This window comes from Vombatus ursinus, unplaced genomic scaffold (genome assembly GCF_900497805.2).
Source record: "Vombatus ursinus unplaced genomic scaffold, bare-nosed wombat genome assembly UNPS02010304.1, whole genome shotgun sequence".
NCBI lineage: Eukaryota > Metazoa > Chordata > Mammalia > Diprotodontia > Vombatidae > Vombatus > Vombatus ursinus.
Genome location: NW_020950082.1, coordinates 2,553,540 through 2,579,681, shown reverse-complemented (window position 1 = coordinate 2,579,681; position 26,142 = coordinate 2,553,540). Strand labels below are relative to the sequence as shown.

General features: G+C 36.4%; 1 protein-coding gene across 3 annotated transcripts in view; it reads right to left on the bottom strand.

The window, feature by feature from the left end:
- TMTC4 (transmembrane and tetratricopeptide repeat containing 4) overlaps positions 1-26,142 on the bottom strand; it is a 93,751-nt gene that overhangs the window by 64,968 nt on the left and 2,641 nt on the right. For all 3 annotated transcript variants that reach the window (XM_027854110.1, XM_027854111.1, XM_027854112.1), the window contains exons 2-4: positions 16,368-16,583; positions 9,210-9,325; positions 7,633-7,849 (exon numbers count right to left, since the gene is read on the bottom strand). In XM_027854110.1, the coding sequence (XP_027709911.1) occupies positions 7,633-7,849; positions 9,210-9,325; positions 16,368-16,529 (495 nt within the window). In that variant the 5' untranslated portion in view covers positions 16,530-16,583. The remainder of the gene's footprint in view (positions 1-7,632; positions 7,850-9,209; positions 9,326-16,367; positions 16,584-26,142) is intronic.

The following is a 26,142-nucleotide window of genomic DNA, read 5'->3' as shown; positions in this document are numbered from 1 at the left end:
CCCACCCACTCCTGTCTAATTCTTTCTTTCCCCCCACACCTCCCAGAATGTTGCAAAGTACCCCTGTAACATGATTTACTGGTCACCCATTTACAACACTGTATGTACAGAACTACCCTCTGTAACATCATCAAAAGTTGTGTTTTTGTGGAGCCAATTAATGATGTTAAGGCAGGACATGTTTGCATTTCCATCACAGTTTCTCCAAGACAGATTATCTAATTAGTTCTTTCCAAATGACTCATGTTAATTCATGATATAGTCTATTTGTAAGTACAAATTTTAGTTCAATGAGATTCTTGATTAATTGGCATACTCTATTTTCCCAGTATTTCAAGTAACCAAGCTTTTATTGACATTATTAAATTTCGACTCTTTAATCAATAGGGGTAGTAAAATTAAGATTAACTTAATTTTTCTAGAGAGTTTAGGGAGTAGGAAATAACATTAAAGTTGCACTGAAAATGAAGAATATGTCCACAACTATTATATATTCATATCATAATTAAAAGCTTAGAAAAACAATGTTTAAAACAGTCCTTTAAAGGTAGTAACTATCTCTAAGCCTATTTAAGCATAACCTATATACTCTTGATAGAAATTCCTGAAGGGCAACACATATGCCTTAATCTCCACCATCTAATTTGATAAGAAACAGAAAAACCTAGAATGTAATGAAGGAGAAAAGGAAGAGTTAGTAGAATGAAATTGGGTATGAACTGCTTCCCTCCACCCCCAATACAATCACTTTGAGTGAACACATATGCAAAGTGATTAAACCTTGTCCAAGCCAAATGTGGGTGCACAATTTTTACTTAGTGGATCAGATCTGCAGTGTCTACTGCAGCTATCTTTTCTGGGGGGAAATATTTGCAAAATGTTATCCCTTATCGTTTAAGCAAGATAATATTTCACTATGATTTGAAATGCACTATAGCATTATTGGAAGAGCACAGAAACTTTGAAAAAAGGTCCCTAGGATCTGCTACTTTCTGTTATGCTTGACTACTGCCAACTCTTGATCTGTATAGAGTAGCAGTGGGCACTACCCTAGAAAACAGAATCCCTATTGAGAATAGAATGTTTCATTCTTTCTTTGTATTATTCCCAGTGCCCAGCACATAGTAGGGACTTTAATAGATGCTTGTTGATTGACTGATGATAGAAAGCTTAGTTAATCTTCTCACCTAGGATGGGGGACAGCACAATTGGGTCTCAGGTGAGCAGCCCCACCTATGGATCTCCAGTCCAACATCAGCAAATTGTTCTTGGGCCTTATAGAAACAGCCTGAGGTGCAAATGGTTGACCCACTTAAGACTCTCCTTCCCCTCCTCTTCCTTGACTTTCTTTTCCACTTCTTTCTACTAGTTCCATCACAGTAATGCCTTGCACTTTGGCACGTACTTGAAAGATCCATGATTTCATTTGTTGGAGCACTCCCATTAATAGAAATCACAGCCATTAAATACTTTAGTAAGTGGTCTTTATGAGTTGCTGTGGCTGAAAAAATTCATGACCTCTCCACATTTAGCTAGGGTGATCCTGAGACAGAGAATATACAGTCCATCCCCAGTCCCCTACTTAAAGCTATTCCAGTTCAGTCAGATCTGCTAGAGGTTGTGCTCTGCTGGCAAAGCCTTGAGACCACAAGGTCACTTTCATACCAGAATGACCCATCAGAGGCTGGATAATTAAGAAATTATAAAAATAAGACTCGTATGCCAATTGAATATTTTTAATACTAATTTCATTTGTTTTACCAGTAGCAGTTTATAGATAAGAGTAGCTCAGCAAAACTTTCAACAGCCTGACAAATTTTGAGTTCTCTTTTAGAGACATGTCATTCACTGAAAACTCTTGTACGTGAAAATATTTTTAGTCTTAATGTACCAACTTATTTCAAACTCAGCAAACCCAGAATGAGCTACTTTTGTATTCCCATACTAAATGTAAACAGCATACTATAAACAGTATGATAAACGCACATAAAAATACACTGTTCTCCTCATACCAGGGTAGCTGAAGAATAATTTTCAATCTGCGACATTGTGTCCTAAAGCTATTAACCCATGAAAATGGTGTGACCAACGGCTGAAGAAAACAATGCTGCCTAATAGAGGCTGGCCCTGGAAAGTCTTTGAGAAGCTGTCTTTCCATTTGCTATCTTGGGTGGCTCTAATTTTGCTCATTTAAAAAAATCCCATTTGAATTGGGAGTGGGGCAGGGAGATTGAAAAAAGGGAAACAAGCAGCCTTGGAGGTAAAGCATTGTTAAGTTACAGCAGCAAAACAATTCCTTTTCATAGAAGACTGTTCTAAACAGCATTGAATGTATCTTCCCACTTAATTTTGAACATTTGTCTTAGGGCCTACAGTGTGACAAAGATATTGTAGGAATAAACATTCCTTATATAACGAGATAACTGTAAACTGCTTAGCACAGTGCTCAGCACATGGTAAACGCAATATAAATGTTAGCTAGTGTTATTGTTATTAACAGATCATTATTGAGGAATTACTGTGTGTAAGACATTGTAGCAGGTATTATGATTGATACTGAGGTCTTTAAGGAATCTTCCAGTCTGAACCAAGTTACATATAACCATTTCTCTCCTGTAGCTAGGATTACCCTAAAGTTCTCCCTAATGGCCCAGGATGCTTACGTATTAGTTTTACTATACTGTAGGATACTTGGGGACATTGCCAGTGTTTAGTAGGCCCCAAATGGTATGACCAGACACACTTAACAACTGTCAGCACTTGAAAGCTTTTTCAAAGACCTACAAAGCAGTACAATCTATTCAAAAAAGTTTTCTGTCAAAAGACCTGGGTTCAAGTTCTACCTTTCACACTTAACTAGCTTTGTAAGCTTGGACAAATGACTTTACCTCTCTGACCCTTAGTTGTCCCATCTACAAAACAAGGCTAATAACATTTATATTACCCCTTTCACAGAGTTATTTGTGAGGAAAAGTGCTTAAACCATAAAACTTGCCAACATACAAATAAGGTATTATTAAAATCAGAATTCTGCCAATTCTTCAATGCTTCATTTAATTTCTGATGTTTTAAGGTTACATTTTTGTGTTTACAAGTGAATTAGATCAGAATCAAAGCATGACATTTGTTCATTAGGGATGAAAGCTTGGTGTAGTAGAAAGGACAATGGATTGCTTTTTTGCCTTGGTTTTGCCACTAACAAGATATGATGCCTTAGGTTTTCTCATCAGTGAGATGAAGGGACTGATTTCAGAACTGTAAAGTTAGAAGGGACCTCAGAGATCACAAAATCAAAGTGTAAGTAGTCCAAATAGGTCCATAAATAGGAATTCTTTCTACATAGATCCTGACAAGTGGTCACTCAGACTCTGCTTGGATACCTCCAAGCACAGAGAATTGGGGAACCTACCACCTGTCACAGCAACTTGTCCTGCACTGAGACAACCATAGCGGTTATAAAGCTTTTCCTTAGATCAAGCAGAATGAATTTCTCTCCATCACAATTTCCCCTCATTACTCTTAGTTCTGCTCTCTAGGGCCAAACAAGCAAGTCTAAGCCCTTAAACACTTGAAGAGAGTTATTGTTTGCTCCCCACAAGTTTTTCTTCGCCAGGCTAAAAATTCCCAGTTCCTTTAAACCTCATATAACACGGCCTGTAATCCTCTAACCATACAGGTTGTCCACCTAAATTGCCCTTTAGCTCTAAAGTGCTATAATCTTTCTTGGTGAACCTATGTCCAAGACTTTGTGTTTCAATTCTACAGCTTAGGCAACAGAGACAAGTCATATTTGTGTGTGTATATCTATACATATATACACATACATATATATAAATGCAAACATAGACATATATAGAGAAAAAGAAAGAAGGAAGGAAAAAGGAAAGATAGAGAAATAAGGGAAGGAAAGAAGAAAGAAAACAAAGAAAGCAAGGAAGAACCTACTTAAGTCTGAACTATCAAAGCAGTTTTCAGCCTATGGGGGTGCAGTCCTGAAGTTTTCTGAATTTTCTAATGCAAAAAAAAAAAAGAGCATAAACAAGCGACTGTTAAATAATAAACAGATCCCAACAGACATGGATTGCTTCTTTAATCAAATCTCATTTTTTTTCTGTCATAGACTGCAAATTCTATTAAATGTTTATAAATTTATTGAAAGGTGTTAAATTCACTATATTGTACTCAGGAAGTCATTTAGCTGGATATAGAATAGAACTTTAAAAGAAGCAGAAATATCATACTCTTCATGCTGAGTACCACTGAGGGCAGAGAAATGTAAAATCTCATTTGTAAAATTAAGATGCTAGCTACAATGATCACTAAATTTCAGAGGTCACTGAGCCCCAAAATGCACCTGACAAGAATCCCTTAGGCTATTAGCCCAAGCAATAATTTTCAAAGATTTACATACAGTTTTCTGTAATTTTTACCAAGTCATATACGTGCAAATGGAAACTTAACTCCCATCCCCAGCTACCCTACCCTGAAAGCCACTGGCTAATACAGTTGGTGCCAAGTATATTTAACAATAGCTCAGCTGAATTAGCTTGTAGAGCTCACTAAAAAGCAGCACTATAGACCAGTGACATCCTGTGCCCAGTGGGCTAATGTAGATACAGGACAGCCCAGAAAGTGTTACTCAGGAAATACTCAAGCATGAGCACTGATATTCCTGTCCCCAAACAGACTACTCCAAAACAAGCCCTCACATACTATGGTCAAGTGCAGCACAAAAGAGCATAGGCAAAGGCTAGGAAAACATTCTGTTCTTCCTACGTCAATCTACAATGAGTTTTTCTCATTGAGTTCACAACAGACTATGGAGCTGAGAATTAGGTTCATTTAATCTGCCTTAAAAATAACTTTTAATTTCTTTTTTAAATTTTTAAATAATTATACTTTATTTTTAACATTTTTTTTAAAATTTGAGGTCCCAATTCTCTCTCCCTACAGCCCTCTCCCACCCATTAAGAAGGCAAGCAACATTATATCAGTTATACATGTGAAGTCATATAACATTTCCATATTAGTCATGTTGCAGAAACAAACAAACAAGAAAAATTAAGTAAGTGAAAAAAGTATTTTTCAATCTGAGGTCACCAGTTCTTTCTCTCTCTCTTTTTCTAGATGTAGATAGCATTTTTCTTCACGGGTTCTTTGGAATTTTCTTGGATCACTGTATTGATCAACGTAGGTAAGTCTTTCACAGCTGATCATCATAACAATACTGCTGTTACAGTATACAATGTTCTGGTTCAGCTCACTTCACTTTGCACCAGTTCATATACGTCTTCCTAGGTTGTTCTGAACCCACCTCTCTCATCATTTCTTATAGTTCAATAGAATTACATCGCAATCATATACCATAACTTGTTCAGTCATTCTCCCAATTTATGGGGAACTAACTCCTCAATTTCCAAGTCTTTGCCGCCACAAAAAGAATTGCTATAAGCATTTTTGTAAATATAGGTCCTTTTCCTTTTTCTCCGATCTCTTTGAGATACAAACCTAGTAGTGGTATTGCTAGGTCAAAGGGTATGCAGTTTTACACCCTTTTGGACATGGAATAACTTTTAATTTAAACCATTTTTGCCCCTTTCCCTGAGGGCTGGAGTTATAATTCTAATCCTAATGCTAGCAATATGACCTTAGGAAAATTACTTTTTTGGTGGGGACTTTAGTTTCTTTATCTGTAAAAAGAGAGGACTGAACTAGATTATGACCAAAGAACCTTCCTGTTCTGAAATTCTGATTTTAGTCATAATACCATGCCAGTGGAGATCAATAGCAAAAGTAATTGATACTTAGAGTTGCAACTGAGTCAGTTTTTTAAAGTCCATTTAAAAAAAAGTTTTCAAAAGTATGATACCTTCTGATATTATATCACAGTCATTTCTGGGGAAAAAAAAAGAAACCTCCTTCCCTTCTTCATGGAACTCTCTTTTAAAACCAAGAAAAACAATTGTCAAGAATTCTAGATACGATAACTGTATAGGACAACTGTATAGGATATATATCATCCTGCCCGTGTGTATCTCCAAGCATGTCCTCTCAGAATCCCGTTGTTGTTATTGTTCAACTCTTCGTGACCCCATGGACCATACCGTTTATGAGGCTTGGCATTGAGAATACCTCCAGCTAAGTAAGGCTCCCTGGGGAGGGTTTAAATGCTTTACGCAGTCACAAAATGATCTTTAACCTATAGTTAAAATCTAGATACTCCCAGTGCTCTGATGAGGTGATGGCAAATTATACTGTCAGAAAAAAGACCAGGCCCAATTAACTTTGATAATTAACCTATTAAGGAAAGCAGGGAGAAAAGAGAAATGCACTGTTTCTATATCTCTGATTCATGTTGGTACAAGCAGAGTAACATGAATAATAGATAATGCTGTTGTTCAATCGTTTCAGTCATGTTCAATTCTTTGTGACCTTGTTTAGGGTTTTCTTGGCAAAAATACTGGGGTGGTTGGCCATTAACTTCTCCAGCTCAATTTGTACAGATGAGGAAACTGAGGCAAACAAAACTAAGTGACTTGCCCAAGATCACACAGCTAGTACATGTCTGAGGCCAGATTTGAACTCAGGAATATGAGTCTTCCTGATTCCAGGCCTAGCACTCTATCCCACTGTGCCACCTAGCCGATCCATAATAGCATATATAAAAAATATAAAATAAAATATATAAATTCCATAAACAAATACATATTAAATAAGCCTATAGATCCATATTCCTAGATAAGTAGGTAGGAAGGAAGAAAGGAAGGAAAGAAAGGAAGCAAGGAAGGAAAAAATAAACAAAGAAAGAATATGACTTGAAACCTGAAGACTTAGGTTTCAGTCCTACTTAATATACTAAATAACTATGTTGTTAACAACTTCTTGCTGATTTTCAGTCGATTCAGTCATGTTTGTGGAGCATAGCATGCTAATATTGTCCATGGGATTTTCTTGACAAGGATAATGGAGTGGTTTGCCATTTTCTTCTCCAATGGCTTAAGGCAAACAGAGATTAAGTGACTTGCTCAAGGTCATACAGCTAGTAAGTGTCTGAGGCCAAATATGAACTCAGGTTTTCCTGACTCCAGACCCAGAGTTCTATCCACTGAGCCATCAAGCTGCCTCCTAATAATTATATGACCTTGGGCAAACAATTTAATTTTATAGACCTTTAGTTCCTTCATCTGTAAAATGGGGGCAATAATGCTAATACTATTATGATATGATATAATGATACTATCATAGAGAGCTGTTTTGAGTAGAAAATGAAATTCTATTAAAAGCTATTTTTAACCATAACCATATACATATAAGAACTCCATATTATTGAATATGGAAACTCACATCACTACAATTAGTGTTGCTAAATTAGCTAAGCAGATAGCATTAATAACATTTAGAAGTTCTTACTTCTTAAGCTTACTTTTGATTTATTTGCTATCAAGAGGTTTTAAGTACTTAATAAATATATTTCCTGATTGTTTCATATTTGGCAGATGAAGATGGCAGAGTATACTACCCATAATTTTAGAATCACAGAATGACCATTGTATGAAAGTGGATAGAAATATGTAAATAGGTGAGCTCTTATAAATTTCTTTATGAAAGCAGATGAAACAGGTAAGTACTTACACACTCTGTATGCACTGGATGTACGGCAAAAAATAATGCAGCTAAAAGGGATGATTTGGGAGCCAGGTTTAATCTTCTTCCTTTACTGGTATATTGTAGACCACCAAATAATATGGAGAAGACATCAACCATTAGGACGGAAATGCTACAATGCAGGAGGATGTTGACCATATGAAAACTCACTGGGTGGAAACCTCCAGATAAATAGTAGTTAATCCTGCAGCAAACAAAGGATGTTCAGGTTAGGTTTAAAAAACCATACGTACAAAGAAGCTGAGACAACTCAAAGGAAAATGGTTGCTAGTAAAAATATTAAAGTAAGAAGAAATACTTTGTGCATTTGGGGATAAAAATACTTTAAAAATGAAAAAATCTGTTGCTTCAAAGAACAAAAAATGTATGAACATAATTAGTTGCACAGGGGAAATGGAAAGAAAGGGCATTATTATAAAGGAAGGCAAAAACAGTAAAGGAAATGAAAAAGACAGAAAACTAGGTGTTTTAAGAGAGCAGTTCAAAATATAAAGACGATACTGGGTAAATTAAATTGAGAATTTAATCAAAGGTATATGCCAGTTTATGAAATACTACTTATAAACATCTAGAAGGAAGAAATACTAGTGTTCTGTGTGCGTACATGTGCTTGCATAAGCTAACTGCATCCCCCAAAGTGCGTAAATTGTTGGGTTTTTTTTTTGGTAAATTGAAACATTCTTCCAAATGGCTCATATTTTTCTGAGATTTTAATTTCCAATTGATGTTTAATTTTTAGTTACTCAAAACTTTAGTTTTATGTTTCTCTAGTAAGAAACAAATGATCTATAAACTCATACAGATGCATTAAAAATGTAGAGCAATCTGTGAAGTGAATAATCTTACTGTAATGAAAATAATAGCTATTTATACTTTGTTAGTGAGGCAGCTAGATGGCTTAGTAGAAAGAGTGCTGGGCCTGGAGGCAGGAAGACCTGAGTTCAAATCCAGTCTGAGACATTTACTAGCTATGCAACCCTGGGCAAGTCACTTAATTTCTGTTTGCCTTAATCCACTGGAGAAGGAAATAGCAAACCACTCCAGTATCTTTGCCAAGAAAACCCCATGGACAGTATTGGCAAGCTATGGTCCATGGGGTTACAAAGAGTTGGACACAACTGAACAATAACAATAATGCTTTGTCAAGGGTTTGTTTGTTTGGTGGGGGAATATTGTATTTTTTTTATGGTTAGCATATCTAAACTTTCTATCATGTGGAACTATAAATAGAATGCTGATTCAAAGTCTGTCTACATACATATACTATTGATGTTTTTATGACCTGCAGGCAAAATGCTATGTGTTCCAAATGTCTGAAAAACAGCTGCTTCAGAGCTCCATTAATATGTTAACATCCTCTCAACAGAGAAGCCAACACTCCAATTGGTTTACATTACACTGGAATAAGACATGAATCCTCATTCATTCACTTAACCACAATTTTAAAAATACTTACCATGTGAAAAATACCACACACATTATCTTCTAGCATGTAAGGAAACTTGGAACAACCAAGCATCACTGTGAGTTTCAGCATGGCTTACCTGAAAGTTAGGACAGTGAGTGGCCGATAAGACTTGTGACTAGTGTTGCTGCTGAGTTTACTACCCCAGAAATCATGATGCCAAAGGTCACCAAGTGGAGTTTCTGCTCGGAGGTCCTACAAAAGATTAAAAAAAAAAAACCAACCCAAAACATGTCACAGAATATTCCAGATTGGTCTATGAAAAGGAAGATAAGGGTTGGCATATCCAAAGCAGTTACTACATGAAGAGCAATAGCTCAGTCAACAGACACTTGCAAATTCTTGTTAACAGATTTAAGAGTGGTATTATCAATAGCCAAAAGCAACATGCACTTTTGAAAATAAGCCATCTTAGGGAATTGATTATTGCTCATACTGGCTCTTTTCATGGTAGCAAAAATATGTTAATTGATATACTCATCAACTGAAGCATGGCTGAACAAATTTTGGTTTATTAACAAAATTTGGTAATGGAATATTATAGCACTTTAACAAATGACAAATATTAAGAATTTAAAGAAATTTGGGGAGTCTTATATGAATGAACATAGAGAGAATAAAGTAGAATCAAGAGAATATACACCATGATCACCTAGTACAGGGGAAAAAACACTACAACATCTCAGAATTCATATTAATTTGATGTTAATCAGTCTTATTTCCAAATGGCTGGTGGTGAAATCTATTCACTTCTCTCTCTCTCTCTCTTTTAATTAGGCAACTGGGGTTAAGTGACTTGCCCAGGGTCACACAGCTAGTAAGTGTCATGTGTTTGGTCTGAGGCCAGATTTGAACTCAGGTCCTCTTGACTTCAGGGCCGGTACGCCACCTAGCTGCCTTCTATATTCTCTTCTCTTGACAGAGGCAGTAGGCTACAAATGCAAAAACTGCATATGCTGTGAGTGATGGTTGCTGTATTAGTTTTGCCTATCTGCTTTCTTCATAAAAAAGAAGATTCCATGGGGGAAGAAGGTTATTGGGAAGTGACAATGATGTTTCAAAAAAGCATCAATAAGACATTAAAAAAAAAAACTATTATTTATCTGGAGGTTTCTACCCAGTGAGTTCTCATATCGTCATTCAATAAACATAAGACATTACAATAATTAAGCATTAATTCCCCTTCATACCTGACACATTCCCTCTGTGCACAGAATACTTATAGACTTCAGAGGGAATGATGAATATAGCAAAAGATACAGAAAAGGGAATCAGAATTTGATTCATCATATTTTTTTTAAATCCCATCCTCAACTGAAATAAGTAAGGATCTGCTGCATTCTTCTAATTACACAGCATCTGGAAGATGTGATGTGTTAGGACAGAAAACTTAGCACTCCTGAATGCTTGTAAAAAAAAAAAAACGTATCCGGCTTTTCTGTCCACATATTTTATATGAAGTACAATGAAAACAATCTGCTGCTTTTTTATTCCCAGAGTAGGGAAACCACACTAGACAAGAGAGGCAAAGATAAAGAATGGCAAACTAGTGATGAAAAATTAATGAAACCTTGTGGGGAAGATCACTTAATTATAAGTTACTGATCACATCACTAAATATAACAACTAAGAATTTACTCTGGAAAAAAATCAGAATTGAATACACAGATCATGGAGCTGGGTGGAATCTTAGAGTACGGAATCATCTTCCAACTCCACATTTTACAGATGATGAAACTGACACCCAAAGAAGCTCAGTGACTTGGTCAACACATACACCTTGGCAGATGCAGGATTCAAACCCAGATTATTTATCTCCATATCCAGTGCTCTATTACAACATGCTGTCCTACTAATCTAAGCCAATGAAGAGTTATTATTTAATTAAGTAAACCAACTCTCCCCACAGAAATCACATCATGACATTTTTAAGAAGCATAAGATGATGAACTAAACTCCTGGTGTAAAAAAAATGGCCTAGATAAGCTAAATGGATTAATTAGAATACTAATGAAATAGAGGCGGAATAATGCAATGAAAAGCATATATAGTGCAGAGTTAGGAGAACTACAGTCTACTGCTTCAGAGTATAGATCTCCTATTAGGTAGTTTAGTCAAATCGCTTAACCTTTCTGTGCCTCAGTTTCTTAATCTGTCAAGTGGGAATAACATAGGCCATATCTATCTTATAAATGCTAAAGAAAATATTAAGGTACTATAAAACTTTAGTTCTCAAGAAGATATGAGTAAAAAAAGGCACACAGAAAGTGTCATATATAGACCAGTATGCATGACCAAAAAGACATGAAAATATGACAAAGTGTTGGAAATGACTGTAACTCCATATTCTTATACCTAATAAGATTTTTGCTTTCTAGATAGAAAGAAAATAATGTTGCTTGCTGGCAACTTTAACCTGATTGGGACTTTACTTATTTAATTTTTTGCTTCTTTCTTTTTTTTCATAACAAAGAAGTGCTTTCATTCAGAAATTCTGCTACAAAGGACAGCTCTCTAGTGAGCTGACCCATCAATGAAATAAATATTCTGACATAGAAAAAGAGGTATGCAAATAACTTGGTGTTCTAAGGCTGAGTCACAGCCCCTGTTCCCTTGTTTTCCATTCAATTAATAAAGCAATTTATTTAAATCACATACATAATAATCTAAGGTCCATTGACCAAAAACATTTCATTAAAATAATTGCAGTTCTCTATGTGAATAAACTACTTCTCTTGAGGGCAGCTTGTTTTCTTTGAAGTCTCTTCATTACTGAGTGTTCAGTAGAACCAATTATGGGGGAAAAAAGCTCATCCACAGAATTTGTAGAAAGTATAAAAAAATCACAAAGTTTAAAACCCATATTTCATTCATTAAAAACCCCAAACTATACAATACTTGTATTACAAATATATACAGAATGAGAATTCTTTCAAATAATCTGGTTTAAAAATTCTGAAGGGATTCTTATAAATCAGCTAATAACAATAAAAATAGCAACTAGTATTTAGATAGCACTTTAAAGTTTGCAGAGCACTTTACATATGTTATCTGGTTTTATTTTTGCAACAACCCTGTGAGCTAGGTGCGAAATTATCCTCATTTTACAGATGAAGAAATTGAGCCTGAGAAGCTAAATGACTTGCCCAAGAATTCAGGTCTTCTTCCAAGTGGACTCCAAGGCCAGTGCTTTACCCACTGGACCCCCTAGATTCCCTATAAGAATAACAAAGGAAACCTCAAGGTCTTGTATAATTTTAAATACAAAACAAAATGCTGAAGCTAAAGAAATGTTAAACAGGGATTTTTTTTTTAACAGAGGAAAATTGGTATGAATTCTTTTGGGGGTACATATACACTTAATAAACAATTGATAACTTTATTTGCTACGTTAAAGGAAGGGAATCTTCAATAGGAAATGTACTTAAAGCTAGAGCTGTTTATTTAATACTATCTTTGGTGACTGAATTTCACTGTCTCTAAGTACAACTGTTCCAGGGTCCTTATAAGCTTGATGAACTGGCTCACATTAAAATTAGTCAGAAATTTTAAAGGATACACAATCTATACACTACTGTGGATTTACCTGAAAACAAAACTCAAAAGCCTACTTTACTTTAGTTGTCAAATATGGGGGTATGTAGTTGAGAAAAGATTCTATATAGCCTACTTCTCCCATCTAAAAAGAAAATGAATACCTAAGAATCTCTAAATATTTGATTAGCTGCAGTCTACACACAGCAGGGGGCAATATTTGAAGAAAGGTCAATTTTTCTACATAATGATTTATGTAAAAGATGTATTATGCCTGAGATTCCTGCTAACTCAACTGTCTCGAAGAAAAGCATCCTAGTGAACAACAAAAAAACCAGCTCAACACTTTAAGGAAGCATCTGGAACAGAGTCCTTAACACCAATAAAATCCAGTAACAGCCTGTTTCACGTTATGGTAGGCTTTCTGCCAACGAACAGAGTATCTTTCATTAAACAGGGAAGAAAAGGGGGGCTAGCAAGTTAACAAAAGGGGCACAGTATGGTGCCCTAGAAAACCCTGGCAAAACAATGCTCAGTAGATATACAAAGTGACTTCATCTGCTGCATCTCAAAAGGAAAAGAATTGAAAATACCTAGTTTAATAAAGCCAAGGAACACTTTGCCATTTTTTTTGTCTCTTCGCCAATGTTTTTCTGCCCTGGCAGTTAATTAATATTTTTATGAGGTAGGCCTAATCACCAAAATCCATCCAAAAGAAAAAACAGAATTTTTAAAAAAATTAATTTGAAAATCAACTCTCTTCTAGTTTTCAAAAAAGCATTATATGTGAATAAGTGTGAGGTTATTTAAACAATTGATTTAATTTGATTTATTTGCCTGCAGCCACAATCTTAATTTTTCCTCCTCACTTCTTTATTTTTTTAAATAAACTGAAGCAATAACATCTGTCAGTAGCTGCTGGATGAAATGGAGGAAAATTATAATTGAAGGAATTGTACCAAAAACAAACATCAACAATGGTGTAGTCTGTTATCTTTACCCACACTTTGAAAAAAGAAAGGAGAAAAAATACATCTTGCTTCTTTCTAAACCACTACAGCACCCATAAGTTACTTCATTTTCACAAAACACCTTGTTTTCATGAAGAGATTTATCAACTTGTGAAACATCTCAGGAATATAACAGCGATATTTATTTCGCACTTAGAAGAATTCCTCACCGTGAGTTTTTAATAAAGTTCATTAAGTTTTCCAAGGGAATGCCACAAATGCATGTAGGCTTCCACAGCAAAGGTAGGTGGAAGTATTTCTTAAAGCTTATCTTGTAGTTCAAGACACAAAAACTCTCCTGAGTACAGCTAGATTTAACAGAAACAATGTAGGCCATAAGCGAAATTTATTGATGTCTAAAAGGGATTCAGTTTCAAGTCCAGGTGTTCCCCTCTGAATGTGTTCAAAGTCAATGTCTATTGTTTCTATTTGGCTTTTCTATCTCTATTTTACTTTATTTTTTTTTTTTTACCACTTTTCCCTTTTCCTGATTCTCATTGGCAGATGAAAAAAAAGAATAGCATTTTCCATCTCATACTCAGCATCCACTGATAAATAAAACTGATAAGGACCTTATACATCCAGCCAATTGGATTCTCAAGATACAAAATGTGTGAAAGTCACACAGCAAACAGGAATGGCTCACTACACTTTCACCTGCAGCAGTCAGCATGGAACACCCTAACATCAATGACAGTAGGTGCCATATGGCCATGCTCCCAACTTTTCCCACTGTCATATCACTTTTCACATAAACTGAAGCATTTGAGTTGCTGCCATGCTTGACTGACAGCTGCAGAGACTAGAACTAATGTCTCAGGGTTGGAAAAGACCCCAGAACTCATCTAGGTTAACCCATACCTATGTTGTCTATATGTCTCTCTACAAGACCTGTCCACTTATCCATCCAACCCTTACTTATCACCTTCTGTTTACATGAAATTCAGAAGCCCCCAAGACAGCCCCTTACACTTGGATAGTTGTAATTGTTAGCAGTCCCTCTGTCCCCCACTTGAATCAACTTTAAATCTGTCTCTCTGGAGCATCCAAAAGTTTGTTCTTAGTTACATTCCTGATGCAAAGTAAAACAAGCTTAATTTTTCTCTTCCAAATGTCACCTATTCAAATACTTGAGGGCAGTCATGATGTTCCCCACAACCCTTCTCTTCCCAAATTTTTCCACTGACCCTGGAACAAATATCGAAATTTGGAAAGTAGCAGGTTTGGGCAGCTCAAAATCTATGATTCCATGACCCTAAGCAGAAAATTAGATGCTTTTTTATGCAGGAAAAAAAACAACAACACAAAGACCAACTTGATGATACAATCTAAAGTCTCTTCTGGATTTAATTCTATGGTCCTATGACTCCAGCAGAAGTGGAAAGGGCATCATACCATATTCTTATTTTAAACTAGGTTTTATGCATAATCAAAAAGAAATTCAGAAACTGATGGGGGAAAACATTCAATCACTAGAGATAAAATTTCCCATAAGAGATGAAAATACATCAAACTGACAATTTTGATTATATTAAATTAAAAAGGCTTTGCATAAACAAAACCAACACAATCAAGATTAGAAGGAAAGCAAAAAGCTGGGAAACAATTTTTTACAGTAAGTGTCTCTGATAAAGGCCTCATTTCTCAAATATATAGAGAACTGAGTCAAATTTATAAGAATACAAGTCATTCTCCAATTGATAAAATGGACAAAGGACATGAACAGGCAGTTTTCAGAAGAAGAAATCAAAGCTAGCTATAGTCATATGAAAAAATGCTCTAAATCACTATTGACTAGAGAAATGCAAATTAAAACAACTCTTACTACCTTACACCTATCAGATTGGCTAATATGACAGAAAAGGAAAATGATAAATGTGGAGAAGATGTGGGAAAACTGGGACACTAATGAATTATTGGTGGAGTTGTGAATTGATCCAACCATTCTAGAGAGCAATTTGGAACTATGACCAAAAGCTACAAAAATGTGCATATCCTTTGATCCAGCAAAACCACTACTAAGTCTCTATACCAAAGAGATTTTAAAAATGGAGGGGAAGACCTATTTGTACAAAAATATTTATTGCAGCTCTTTCTGTAGCAGCAAAGAATTGGAAACTGAGGGGGTGCTATAAGAAATGAGCAGACTGATTTAAGAAAAACCTGGAAAGACTTATACAAACTGATGCAAAGTGAAATGAGCAGAACCAGAACATTGTACACAGTAACAACAATACTGCAGGATGATCAATTGTGAATGACTTAGCTATTATACAATGATCCAAGACAATTCCAAAGCACTCATGATAAAAAATGCGATCTACCTCCTGAGAAAGAACAGATGGTGTCAGAATGCAGATTGAAGCATATTATTTTTCATTCTCTGTATTTTTTCATGTTCTTTTTCTTTAGGGTTACGTCTGATTAATATGGTAATATGTTTTGCATGACTGAACATGTATAACCTATATCAAATTCCTTACCATCTCAGGGAGGGGGGAGGTGAGGGACAGACAGGGAAAATTTGGAACTCAAAATTTTTAAAAAATCAATGTCAAAAACTGTCTTTACATATAACCAGAAAAGAATAAAATACCATTTTACAAAGAAAATGTCAAATTGAGAATGAGTATTGTATTTAGGGCCAAGTTTGGTTGTTAACATCAGTTTAACAGTCACAGTGAGAAACAAACCTTATTGTTGACGATGGCTTCTGAGTCATCAAAGACAAAGTCTCCATCATAACTATGGGCAAAGCACACAAAAGAAACAAACGCCACTAGGAGTTTTGCCCAGTAAGTGGGAATAATGGTTGTTGGTATGACATGATCCAAATTAACATCCACCTCAGCCATTTTGAAAAATGTTGGCTCCAAGGCTGATGCTCCAGCATTATGTTGATTAGAAATCTGTAAGACATATAATAAGTATTTTAACAGATAATAAATGCTACTGCTAAGTAAATGCATATAAATATACAAAGAAATATAAAAAATTAAATACACAAAATTTCTATATTATGAGCAATTTTATAGTGAATACATTAAATTGGCAAGAAAACATAAAAGGTCCAATCACAAAAGTTCAATGGACTCACAATTTTAATCAACTATTAGGGCAATACAATCATTACCACAAAGACCTATAACTAGTTTAAAAAAAAAAAATTTAGCTACCTCCCTTCTAAGCCAATCAACAGAATGTCCATGTTTGTAAGATATTGAGCTAAGGGCTTTGTAAGAAAAAAAAATGTATAACATATGTTCCCTGTTCTCAGTAAGAAAAATAAAAATTATTTCTTTCTTAGAATTTTATTTAGAGTTAGAAGAAACCTAAAAGTCATCAAGTCCAACACTCTAATTTTACAAATGAGAATACTGAGAACCAGAGAGGTTAAGTGAATTTTTTCCAAGTCCACCCAGATAGTAAATAGCAGAGCTGGGATTTGAACCCAAACTCTGACTCCAAATCCAGCACTCTTTCAATTACACTCTTTCAATTACAATTTCATGACATCTCAATGACCTATCATTTTATTGGTGTGAGCATGATGGAATCCTAATAAAGCTGCTCCTGGTCCCACTGAACAGCAGGCCCACTGCCCCTTGCTAGCCATTGCCCCCAGACTCAATATCCTAATATGCCTCACTGCTCACTGAATAGCAGGTATGTCCATGAACTCATATTTCTCACAGAAACATCGTGTGTCCATGTGATGGGATCCCAGCCACTGCCTCTAGTTAGCCACTGACCTAAGATCCATTCCTCATATTTCCCACAGAATCAACAAATGTGTCCATGCACTCAACTACAACCATGTCCATCTAATCTCAGACAGGACCACAACAGTCAGCCAATCAGAAAGCAGCACCACCAGGATGCCTGAGAAGGATGTGCACCCCAAAACAATAGAAGGGCCTTTCCCTAAGTAGGGACCCGCGCAGTGATAGCAAGAACTGACCTAGAGCAACCTTATGATGCAGAGAGGCTTATGATCATATCATTATCATATATACAAGCCCCCCAAATGAGTTTTTCTGTATGCATTGTGGGTAATTGCATGTGTCGGTTCACCAAGGCTGGGACCCCTCCCCCATTACCTAATCCCTTAACAAATCTCTCCTGCTTTAATATTCATAATTTCTCTTGCATAATCAGCATCATTACACTATAAATTCGCCTGTGTTGTCTTACTAAGTTGCAGAACATAGCTCGCTTCTGAGGGGCATCAATCCTCAATAAATGCCTATACCTGGATTAGGGGTGGTCTGACTGAATTCTTTGAGATGGTGCTGCCACAACACACCATGAAACTGCAACAAATACTCCCACTATCAACACAGATTCCAACCCCATTATGAATGAGTAGATGGTAGAATCACATAAAAACCCAAATAATACAGGAGATAAATTACAGCTCAATATAAAAAGACTGCAAGGCAGCTTATGATTAATTTCCAGTTGAGGAGGTTGGTTTGGTCTGGCTGAAAGGAGGATGAAAACTCAATCTTTTAAAAGGATCCGTAGGTAGAGAAAAGGGAGGAGAATAGCACATGTTAGGAAACAAGGACACTCTATTCATCCAAAAAGGACACTCCTCATCCACTCAATAGCTGCTGAATGAATGAAATGAAGATATATATGTATATTTATAGACATACACACATATATGAAATGCATACACTTCCATACATATGTAGATATAAAATACAGCATTCACCATTGGAAATAAAAAAAAAAGTAGAATACATCATTCCGACCCTTAAGGAATTGTAACCCAATTAGGGACACAAGATATATACACATAAAAAGATAATTATTTAAGATTGGTAAGTCTTGAAATAAGTAGTATTATGTAAGTACTAGAGGAATTCAGATGTTGATAGCCCTCCCCTTGAATGGAGTAATCAAAGAAGTTTTTGTGGAATTGGTGGGACTAGTGTTAGGTCTTGAAAGAAGTGTAAGATTTAGATTGGTAGAGAGAAAAGGGAAGCGTATTCAATGTAGAACAAGTGAACAAAGTCAGGGGAACAAGCATGGTGTAGGACTTAGGTCCATGACTGACATCAACGCAGTCTGAAAAGGTGCTTAGTAGGTGGTGTTTTTTGTTTTTTGGTTTTTTTTTTTTGAGAAAAGGGAGTTAATAAGCTTGCCTTAGCAAGATGGAATAAAGTGATGGAAGACCTAGAATTCCTTGCTGAGGTGGTCAGACTTACTCTAACAGATTAGAGAAAATCACTGTGAATTCTTGGGCAAGGGGATGACATTTGTTTCAAGGGGATTAATTTGGCAGTAGTAAGAAAAAAGAATTGGAAACAAGATCAGTTAAGAAGCTATTGTGGGCATATAGTAGTGACAGCCTAGACTCCAATGGTAGCAGTGAAAGAAAAGGATTGTCAATCAACAAGCATTTACTAAATGCCTATAATGTGTCAGACACTATTCCAGGTACTGAGAATATTGACAAAAAATAAAACAATACTTGCCCTCAAGGAGCTTACATTATGGGCAGCTGGGTAGCGCAGTAGATAGAGCTCTGGTCTTGGAGTCAGGAGGACCTGAGTTCAAATCCAGCCTGAGACATTTGACACTTACTAGCTATGTGATCCTGGGCAGGTCACTTAACCCTGACTGCCTCACAAAAAAAAAAAAAAAAAAAAAAAAAAAAAAAAAGCTTACATTATGTGGGGGAAATGGCATGAATTCATTTAAGTATATACAAAATAAAAACAGGACAACCTTTGGGGTAAAAAGCACTAGCCTCAAAGGCAAGGGGAGAGGAAATGACAAATTTAGGAGGGGGCCCTTGAAATGAACTTTGAAGGAAACTAGGGATCCTAAGGGGCTAAGTGGGAAGGGGGTGGTATTCCAAGCATGGCAGGAAGAGATGTAGAACAGCCTGGGAAAAGACATGAACAAAGGAGATGGAGTATCATGCATGAGGAATAAAAAGGTCAGTTTGACTAAACTAAAATGGTACATGAAGGTGAGTAATATATAAGGCTGGAATGGTTGGTTAGAGCCAAGCTGAGAAGAACTTATGCCAACAGAAGACAGATTGACAAAGGAGTGTGTCTGGAAAAAACTTATTAATATAGTGATGGGGTCTAAAAACAACGCCACAGCCAAAACAGATGAAATATTGGTGATGCTCGATCTGTAACAAGTAACTAAGGGAAGGCATAACAGCTTAACAGCCTGTAGTGACAAAGTGAGTGGATGTCTGTTTTGCTATAAAGGACAGATCAAGGACATGCCATAAAGAGATTTTGTTTCAAAGTTAAGGGGGAAATAAAGAAATGACTAGGGCTACCTTAGAAGGCAGGTATTATGGCAGAAGCTATCAGGCATTCATGGACTGTTCAAGCCACAGCATTGGAGATCACCAAGTTCAACTCTCCTTTTACACACAAGGAAACTGAGTTCTAGAGAATTTAAGTGACTTGTCGAAGGACACATATCTAGTTAGAAACACAGTTGAGACTAGAATTCAAGATTCCAGCTCTTTCTAGTGCTTTTTCCACTGTGCTGCACTGAAGAAAAGATTCCTGCAATAGGTGGGAGGTTAGAATAAATGACCTCAAAGTTAAGTCTATGATTATGATCTCCCACATTGCATCTTACAAATCTCATAAAAGCCTCATATTCCCTTACAGCTTAATCCAAATCAATATCAACTCAATACAAATGGTGCCTATGCCTTATTTCTTCTTTGGGTTCTTTCTTTGGATTTATCCACAATGAGATCCAGGGCAAGAATGGATTACCATCTTCTCTTTCTTTTCTATGTAATCCTCCATAGAAGCTGTGAATAGTTTGGCAGAAGAAGAGTTTCAGAACTGGTTACACTCTCTTGATCCACAAAGGAACTTGACCCACATTTAGGTCTTTCTACTATAAGCTTTGAGCAGCTGAAGGAGGACCAGCACCTCCCAGCTTCTTTTGATAGCTTAGATCTGTTAAATCCTCATTTCCTATGCTAATTCTGCAAACTACAGAATTAATGAGTCAACAAAGGTCCAACAACACAGACAGCTTTACTCTAGACATTTATTTTTACTGAGCTCATTAATGGAGATCAAGCAAGGGAGGAGACTCATCATCTGACAGTAATACCTTTCAATTTCTAGCAGCCTGAGAAAGGTTTAGATTTACAACCTGGAGATGAAAGGCTTGGCTTCTCATTTACTGTCAATCCCCTGAACCATTCAGTCTGGTATAAAAGCTGCCAGGCAATATTCCAGCTACTACCTCCCTCATCTTTCCCTGTTGTAATGAATGGGTAAATCATCTCTCAGGTATCCACACTACAGCTACAAATTCTGTGTAAGACTCTCCATGCCCATGGCATTGTGTTTCAACTTATGAAGTTACTGCTTCCTTACATTATTAAAAAACCACATAGTCAGTCAGTGTATACCATTATTTAATTTGGTAGAAAAATGAAAATGAAAGTTTTGACCTTAGATTTAAAAAATCACTATGAAGGCTATGAAACCATATTGCTGTAGTATGGAAACAAACAGTAAAGTATTGAGGTTAACCTGGTCAGCTAGGTAAAGCAGTGGATAACATGCCAGGCCTGGAGCCAGGAAGACTCATCTTCCTGAGTTCAGATCTGGCTGCAGACACTTACTAATCATGTGACCCTAGGCAAGTCATTTAACCCTGTTTGCCTCAGTTTCCTCATTTGTAAAATGAGCTGGAGAAGGAAATGACAAATCACTCAGTATCTTTTCCAAGAAAACCCCAAATGGGGTTAAGAAGAGTCAGAAATGACAAATGAATGAACAATAAAATTGAGGTCAACACTTATTTATATAACTTGTAATGATGATAATAATAATAATAATAATCCACATTTATGTGGTATAGAGGATAGAGTGTTAGGCTTTGAAGAACTCAGGAAGAACTGAGTTCAAATCCTGGTTCAGTCACTTACTAGCTGTGTGATCTTGGGAAAGTCACTTCAGCTCTGTTTGCTTCAGTTTTCTCATGTGTAAAACTGGGTCAATAATAGCACCTACCTCATAGGTTTGTTGTGAGGATCAAATGAGATAATATTTATAAAGCACTTTACAAACTTTAAAATTTTAAATAAATGTTAGCTGTCATAATAATAATAATTACTATATAGCATTTCATTCTTTATGAAGCACTTTAGCTACAAAGAGCCAGTTTGTTAAGACAGTGTAACTACTAAAAATTCCACTTTACATAGGAGAAAGCTGAGGCTCAGAGTCAAGGTATTTGCTACAACATACTTGTCACAAATGCATTAAGTGCCAGAGCCAAGACTAGAAAATCAGGTCTTCTAATTTCACAACTGGTATTCAATCTATCATACCCTACTTTCCAGTTAAGGGAAAGACTGAAAAGAGTCACTTTAGCTACAGCATTTAACGTACTGTTAAATAAATGTCAATATCATGTTATAATAATCAAGCAAAACATTCTCTCATATATATTTTTTTTGGTCCTTAACTTCTGAAGACCATGGATACATCCATCTTTATTTCTCAGGGTATCGGGTCAAGAAGTTGTTACTTCTCAAGTTAATACAAAATAAATGAGAATTGGAGGATTACTAACACAATGGCAATAAGCATTTGAAAGTAAATCATAAGAAAGAGGCTAAAATCACCACAATCTTTGAATATATAAGTGACAAATAAAAGGTTTTTATGAAAAAAAAATTGAATGCAGATATGTGGTAGTGAAGTGTAGTGGACAGAGGGCTAACCTGGAGGACTTGGGCTCAAGGCTGGTCTCTAACACAAATCAGCTGGGACAAGTAGGCAAGTTACATAACCTCTGCAGCCTCAGTCCTCCCCTATAAAATGTGGATAATAATAGCACCTACATCCAGGTGGTTGTGAGGTTCAAATGAGATAATATATGAAATGTAACTAAGATAGTCTTGGAGCTCCTTAGGGCTCAAAGAGGTTAAGTCACAAATGAATTATTGATTTGCATCTGTGGAGGGAGTTTCTGCAATAGAGTCTTCCTTAACAATGAAATCACACATACTAACTATACACACATACAAATATACACACATGTCCATCTACATACATATTATTTTTATGTATATATACATATACACATATAAATATAAATAGGTGTGTGTGTGTGCGCATACGCACGCATGTCTCTGTGTAGGCAGCTAGGTGGCTCAACCAACAGAGTGTTGGGTCTGGAGTCAGGAAGACCAGAGTTCAAATCTGGCCTCAGACACTTACTAGCTGTGAGATCCTGGGCAAGTCACTTAACCTCTGGTAGCCTTAATCCACTGGAGAAAGAAACAGCAAACCACTCCAGTATCTTTGCCAAAAAGATCCCATGGACAGTATGATCCACGGGGTCACAAAGAGTCAGATCCGACTGAACAATAACAATAATATGTATATGTATTCATACGAATACATTAAAAGGCCAAATATAGTGTGGAAAGGACAACATTCCTTCCAAAGAGAAAACTGAAATACCTAGTTCTTGTTTGAATTTCTTGAGGAATGAAGAAGTCTTACAAGCAGCAAACCAAGCCGGGAAGAAAAAGCGAAATGACAAAACTACATACAGAAGAACAAATCAAATTGAAGACACAATCACTATAGCACTATTATTACACATGGCATTTTAAAAGATGCACAAAACATAAATGTAAACACAGTTCCTTTCTGATGGTACCCACAATCAATAGCTAAAGGGTCAACATGTGGTTTAAGAACATGAGAGAGGATAAAGCTATGTGCTAAGGTAGATAGAGCACTTGACTTGAATCAGGATGATGTGGGTTCTAATCTAGCCTCAGATACTTACTAGTTATGTGACTCTAAGAAAGTCACTTATTTAGCCTCATTTTGCTCATCTGTGGAATATGGACAATAATAGCACTACCTTTCAGAGTTGTGAGGATATATAGAAAGAAGCCAGGTAGTTCCGTGAATAATGTTGGACTTGGAATCAGGAAGATTTGAGTTAACCTCTCCCAGCCTCAGTTTCCTTATTTGTAAAATGGTGATAATAATACCACCTAATTCACAAGGTTGTTGTAGGAATCCAACGAGATAACATAAATAATCAGTGAGTTAGCAACTCAATGAATTAGCTTTTGAGGTACACAGTACTGTACTAAGTGTTGTATGGAGATGAAGGATGGGGTCAGATACAATAAAAGAAGGGACATGATCTTTGTTTTCAAAGACTTCATTGTAACAGAGGAGAAAAATATACAACTAGAGCAACACCAATAAATAAGTATTAATATATTACTAATTCTGTTTCCTTACATCTATAAAACGACAGTGTTGGGCTAGATGGTCCCTAAGGTCCCTCTGAGCTCTAAACTGTTAAGCCTATGAATACATAAGTACAAGGAAAATAAAGGCCTCATCAGAAGTCAATTATAAAAGAGTTCCCGAGGAAATGTTTTGAGCTAGGCTTTAAGGTGAGGGAATATGACTTAAATTGAACAGGAAGAAAGATATTCTATGCAGAGAAAATGATATGCAAAGACATGGAGGTAGGAATAAATACACTGTGTGTGAGATACTAAGGAATTTTAAGCTCAGCCAGAGGGGAGTGTTGATAGAAAAGTAGGGAGCCATGCAAAGGTATGGAGGTGGGAGAGTGCAGAGCTTATTCCAAGGAGAAAGAGTGCAGCATGGCTGGAGTGTCCTCTACATGAAGGGAAGTAATGTGATAAAAGGCTAGAAAGAAAGGGTGGCTCTGGATCACAGGCGTCAAACTCGAGGGCAAACGTACCCAGCATAGCCTGAACTAGATTAAAATATAATTGGAAATTGTTTAACAAAATAAAAATACAACATACTCACTGGATCTCACCGGGTTTTTATGACAACCTTATGAACTGAGTGCTACTATTACCCCCATTTTACAAATAAGAAAGCTGAGAGAGGTTATCTCAAATCTCCCTTACTCCAAGTCCAACACTATTCAGTGGCTACCTGGCTTCTTTCTACAGATCAACTTATTTTGCTGTAATTAGAGAGGAATGCTGATGGTGAGAGGAAAAAAAGAGCAGTTTTTAGATTCTCTCTGCAAAGACATTCAAGCCTGATTCAACTCCAGACGATGAAGGGTTACATTTTATACAACAGGCATCCTGTAAGTCATTACTGGAAAGTGTGCTAGAATAAATAGTATTTGGTAGTTATTTAGGAGTTACATATAAGGAAAATGTATAGAATAGTGAGGAAAGCATAGAAAATAGGTAGTAACTGTTAGAATAAAGCATGCAAGAAGAATTGCCATAGAAAGAAAAAGGAAGACCTAAAAAGTGCTTAGAAGATCAGGGGAAAATAGCCCTAAAGCTGGAAGGACCTCAGAGATCATCTAGGCCAGCCCATTCATTTTACAAATGAGGAAACTGAGGCCCAGGGAGGTTAAGTGACGTGCTCACAGTCACAAAGGCAGTAAATGTCTGAGGTGGTATTTGAACCCAGGTTCTCCGCTTCCACATCAGGAGAAAAAGCCATAAGAATCTGGTTGTAGATGGAATGTGAATTTAAAAAAATACAATAGGCTCAAATGGCAGATTTTTAACAGTTCCTAAGATATAAGGTACAAATACGGAGTCAGAGATAATATGTACCTTTAAGCAATTTAGTTTGGCAAACATTATTATGTACCTGTGCTAGGGGAGACCAAGTTTAGATAACATATTATCCATGCCCTCGTGAAGCTTTCAGTCTTTTGGGAGAATAAACCACAGATAACTATGATAAACTGTATTACACACTAATTAGAGTCACAAAACAAAGTGCTCTTGGAGTTCTGCATAGGAAAGTTATTTCTGACTAGGGAGACCGGGGATTTTGGGGGTGGGGTGAATTGGTGGGGAAAACCTGGCACGTGAGTTGGTCTTTAAAATTTGGACAGGAATTCTGCAAGAAGAAGGCTGCAGAGAATACAAAATCTAGGCAGAGGGATAATAGCATCAGTAAATGCATGGAGGTAGGAAAGCGCAGAGCTCATTCCAGGGAAAAAGAGTACAACATGGCTGGATTGGTCTGTACACGAAGGGGACTAATATGACATAAGGCCAGAAAGAAAGGGTAGCTCTAGATCAGAGGCGACAAACTCAATGGTAAAACTACCCAGTACAGCCTGATCCGGATTAAAATGTAATTGGGAAATGTTTAACAAAATAAATAAAAATGTAATACAACACAGAGGTAGTTAATTTGTGGTGTTTCTATTTGAATTTGACACCGCTGCTCTAGATCACTTAATGTCAAATTTGAACTGTCACTTAGCTGGCAAAAAGGAGTCACTAAGGATTTTTGAGAAGGAGTAACATTAGGAGAGCGAGGTAATCCTGGAAATAGCAGGAGGAAGGGAATGGAAGCGAGAAGATACGAAGGTTATTGGGGTGGCCTGGGCGGGTAGTAATGAAGACCTGTGCTAATGAAAGATAAATGAAAAAAGCTGGTTATGTGCAAA